This window comes from Chaetura pelagica, unplaced genomic scaffold, assembly GCF_000747805.2.
Source record: "Chaetura pelagica isolate M959 unplaced genomic scaffold, ChaPel_1.0 scaffold179, whole genome shotgun sequence".
NCBI lineage: Eukaryota > Metazoa > Chordata > Aves > Apodiformes > Apodidae > Chaetura > Chaetura pelagica.
This window is the reverse complement of record NW_009954608.1, coordinates 1-4260: the sequence shown is the minus strand read 5'-3', so window position 1 is coordinate 4260 and position 4260 is coordinate 1. Positions and strand designations below refer to the sequence as shown.

General features: G+C 48.3%; 1 protein-coding gene across 1 annotated transcript in view; it reads right to left on the bottom strand.

The window, feature by feature from the left end:
• The window catches only part of LOC104395719 (zinc finger protein 367-like), a 28301-nt gene extending 26313 nt beyond the window's left edge, over positions 1-1988 (bottom strand). The window contains exon 1 of the mRNA XM_010005450.1: positions 1905-1988. Within this exon, the coding sequence (XP_010003752.1) occupies positions 1905-1988 (84 nt within the window). The remainder of the gene's footprint in view (positions 1-1904) is intronic.
• Between the last annotated feature and the right edge of the window lie 2272 nt (positions 1989-4260).

Sequence of the window (4260 nt, the reverse complement as noted above, 5' to 3'; positions counted from 1 at the left end):
TTGAGAAGGCTTCATTCTTTCTCCTCTCCCTATCCTCCAGCCCAGGGGGCTGGTTGTCCAGGGAACAACTAGTTTTACTGGTAAAGACTGAGGCAAAGAAGGTGTTAAGCACCTCAGCCTTTTCCTCATCCTTTGTCACTAAGTTTCCCCCCGCATCCAATAAATGATGGAGATTTTTCCCAAGTCCTCCTTTTGCTGTTGATATATTTATAGAAAGATTTTTTTGTTGTCTTTAATAGCATTGTGCTCTTGTGGCCAAGAAGGCCAATGGCATCCTGGGGTGTATTAGAAAGGGGGTGGTTAGTAGGTCAAGAGAGGTTCTCCTCCCCCTCTATTCTGCCTTGGTGAGGCTGCATCTGGAATATTGTGTCCAGTTCTGGGCCCCTCAGTTCAAGAAGGACAGGGAACTGCTTGAAAGAGTCCAGTGCAGAGCCACAAAGATGATGAAGGGAGTGGAACATCTCCCTTATGAGGAAAGGCTGAGGGAGCTGGGTCTCTAGCTTGGAGAAGAGGAGACTGGGGAGCAACCTCATAAATGTTTATAAATACGTTAAGGGGGAGTGTCAGGACGATGGAGCCAGGCTCTCCTCAGTGATGTCTAGTGATAGGTCAAGGGGCAATGGGTGCAAACTGAAGCATAGGAGGTTCCACGTAAACATGAGGAAAAACTTCTTTACTGTGAGAGTGACAGAACGCTGGAACAGGCTGCCCAGAGAGGTTGTGGAATCTCCTTCGCTGGAGACATTCAAAACCCACCTAGACGCATTCCTGTGTGATGTACTCTAGGTGATCCTGCTCTGGCAGGGGAGTTGGACTAGATGATCTTTCAAGGTACCTTCCAACCCCTAGGATTCTGTGATTCTGTGTAGCTAGCTTGAGTTCTAGTTGGGCTTTGGGTCTCCTAATTTTCTTCCTGCATAGTCTCACTACATCTTTGTAGTCCTCATGAGAGGCCTGCCCCCTCTTTCAAGGGCAATAAACTCTCCTTTTCTTCCTGAGTTCCAGCCAATGCTTTCTATTCAGTCAGGCTGATCTTCTTCCTCACTAACTTGTCTTTTGGCACATGGGGATAGCATGCTCTTGCACGTTTAAGACTTCTTTTTTGAAGTATGTCCAGCCTTCCTGGACTCCTTTACCCTTCAGGACTGTCCCCCAAGGGATTTTGTCGACCAAAGTCTGCCCTCTGGAAGTCCATGGTGGCAGTTCTACTGACCCCTGGTCTGTACTTCCCCAAGGATTGAAAACACTATCATTTCATGATTGCTAGGCCCTAGACAGCCTCCGACCAGTTCTTCTCTGTTCACAAGGAGCAGGTCCAGGAGGGCACCTTTCCTGGTCGGTTCCTTCACCAGTTGTGTCAGGAAGTTATCTTCCACACACTCCAGGAACCTCCGGGATTGTTCTCTCTCTGCTGTATTGTATTTCCAGCAGACATCTGGGAAGTTGAAGTCTCCCATGAGAACAAGGTGTAGCAATCGCGAAACCTCTCCTAGCTGTTTATAAAATATTTCATCTGCCTCTTCATCTTGGTTGGGTGGTCTATAACAGACTTCCACCACCATATAAGCCTTGTTGTCCTTCCCCCTAGTTCTTACTCATAAGTACTCATCACCCTCATTAATATGCAGGCATTCATATGTCTCCCTAATATAGAGGGCAATCCCACCACCTCTTCTTCCTCGTCTATCCCTTCTGAAAAGTTGGTAGCCACTGATCACAGCACTCCAGTTGTATAAGTCATCCCACCAGGTTTCTGTGATGGCAGCTATATCACAGTTTTCCTACCACGCAACAGCCTCCAACTCCTCCTGTTTATTGCCCATGCTACGTGAATCAATGTAGATGCACTTCAGCTGGGCTAATGATCCTGCCACCTTTTTGGGGGGAGAAGCCCCAATACCTACCTGACTGTTCTCAGCCACTTCCACAATTACTAACCTGTCAATGAGCCTTTTATTTTTGCTGCCGCATGGATCAATGTCCCCCATCTCCACTGAGACAGCAGATTGAAAGGCCTTACCAGCACACCATCCCATAAGCACCAGTCTGCCACACACAGGCTCCCCTGCGGTCAGGCCAGTCCCGTCCCCTTCCCACTTCGAGTTTATTTTAAAGACCTTTCTATGAGCCCTGCTAATTCATGCATGAGGATCCTTTTTCCTCTTTGAGATAGCTGAACCCCACCTGTTGCCAGTAGACCCAGTACCATGTAAACCTCCCTGTGATAAAAAACCCCAAAATTCTGTCAGCGGCACCAGCCTCTAAGCCATGTGTTGGTCGTGTGTTTTCCTGTTTCTTTCAGTATGCTTCCCTGCCACTGAAGGGACTGAGGAAAACACTACCTGTGCTTCCAATTTTGCAACCAATCTTCCTAATGACCTGAAGTCCTTTTTAATTGCTTTTGGACTTCTCTCTGTGATTTCATCACTACCAGCTTGGATAACCAAAAGCAGGTAGTAGTCTGAGGGCTGCACTAGACCAGCAAGTTTCCTACTAATATCCCTACCCCAGGCCCCAGGGAGGCAGCAGACTTCCCTGTGGGAGGGATCTGGTCGACATGTGGGGCCCTCAGTTCCCATCAGAACCTACCACGATTACCCTCCTTTTTTTCCATTCCCCCTCATCTCTTCAGTCCCCTCCTCTTACCTGGTGGCAGGAGAGTAGGAGATCCTGTACTTCATATAGAACCTAGCAAGGTGGGTGTTGGTCTCTTTTCCCAAGTAACAAGTGATAGGACGAGAGGAAACATCCTCAATTTGCGCCAAGGGAGGTTGAGATTGGATATTAGGAAAAATATCTTCACTGAAAGGGTTGTCAAGCATTGGAAAAGGCTGCCCAGGGAAGTGGTGGAGTCACCATCCCTGGAAGTATTAAAAAGACATGTAGATGTGGTGCTTAGGGCCATGGCTTAGTGGTGGACTTAGCAGTACTAGGTTAATGGCTGGACTCAATGATCTTAAGGGTATTTTCCAAGCTAAATCCTAGAATCCTAGAATCCTAGGATTGGGGTTGGAAGGGACCTCTGAAGATTATCGAGTCCAACCCCCCTGCTGCAGCAGGAACACCTAGGTAAGATCACACAGGAACACATCCAGACGGGTCTTGAAAGTCTCCAGAGAAGGAGACTCCACAACCTCCCTGGGCAGCACATTCCAGTGCTCCATCACCCTCACAGTAAAGAAGTTTTTCCTCGTGTTGAGGTGGAACTTCCTGTGTCGCAGCTTGGTGCTGTTTCCCCTCGTCCTATCACAGGGCACCACTGAAAAGAGACTGGCCCATTCCTGACATCCACCCTTCAGATATTTGTAGACATTAATAAAGTCCCCTCTTAGTCTTCTCTTCTCAAGACTAAACAGCCCCAGGTCTCTCAGCCTTTCCTCATATGACAGATGTTCCAGTCCCTTAATCATCCTTCTAGCCCTCCATTGGACTCTTTCCAGCATATCCCTATCCCTCTTGAACTGGGGAGCCCAGAACTGGACACAATACTCCAGATGTGGTCTTATGAGGGCAGAGTAGAGGGGGAGGAGAACCTCCTTTGACCCGCTGGACACACTGTTCTTAATACATCCCAAGACACTATTGGCTTTCTTGGCCACAAGGGCACATTGCTCTCCCATGGATAACTTGTTGTCCACCAGGACCCCAAGGTCCTTCTCCATGGGGCTGCTTTCTAGCAGGTCAACCTATACTGGTGCATGGTGTTTTTTCTCCCCAGGTGCAGGACTCTGCATTTCTTCTTGTTGAACCTCATTAGGTTCCCCTTTGCCCAGCTGTCCATTCTGTCCAGATCTTGCTCAATGGCTGCACAGCCTTCAGGTGTATCAGCCAATCCTCCCAGGTTCGTATCATCTGCAAACTTGCGGAGGACACACTCCATCCCCTCATCCAGGCCATTGATGGATATGTTGAATAAGACTGGGCCCAGTACTGATCCCTGGGGAACACCACTAGTCACAGGTCCAACTGGACTCTGCACCATTGATCACAACCCTCTGGGCTCTATTGTTTAGCCAATTCTTGATCCATCTCACTGTCCACTCCTCTAACTCACACTTCCTGAGCTTATCCAAAAGGATGTTATAGGAGACAGTGTCAAAAGCCTTGCTAAGGTTGAGGAAGACTAGAGTGCTAGAACAGTCTAGCAATGACTTCTGCCAGCCCACTCAGCACACATGGATTAATCCCATCAGGGCCCATGGATATGTGTCGGTGCAAAGGTATCCAGGGAGGGAAGAATGCAAAGCAATCAATATGATT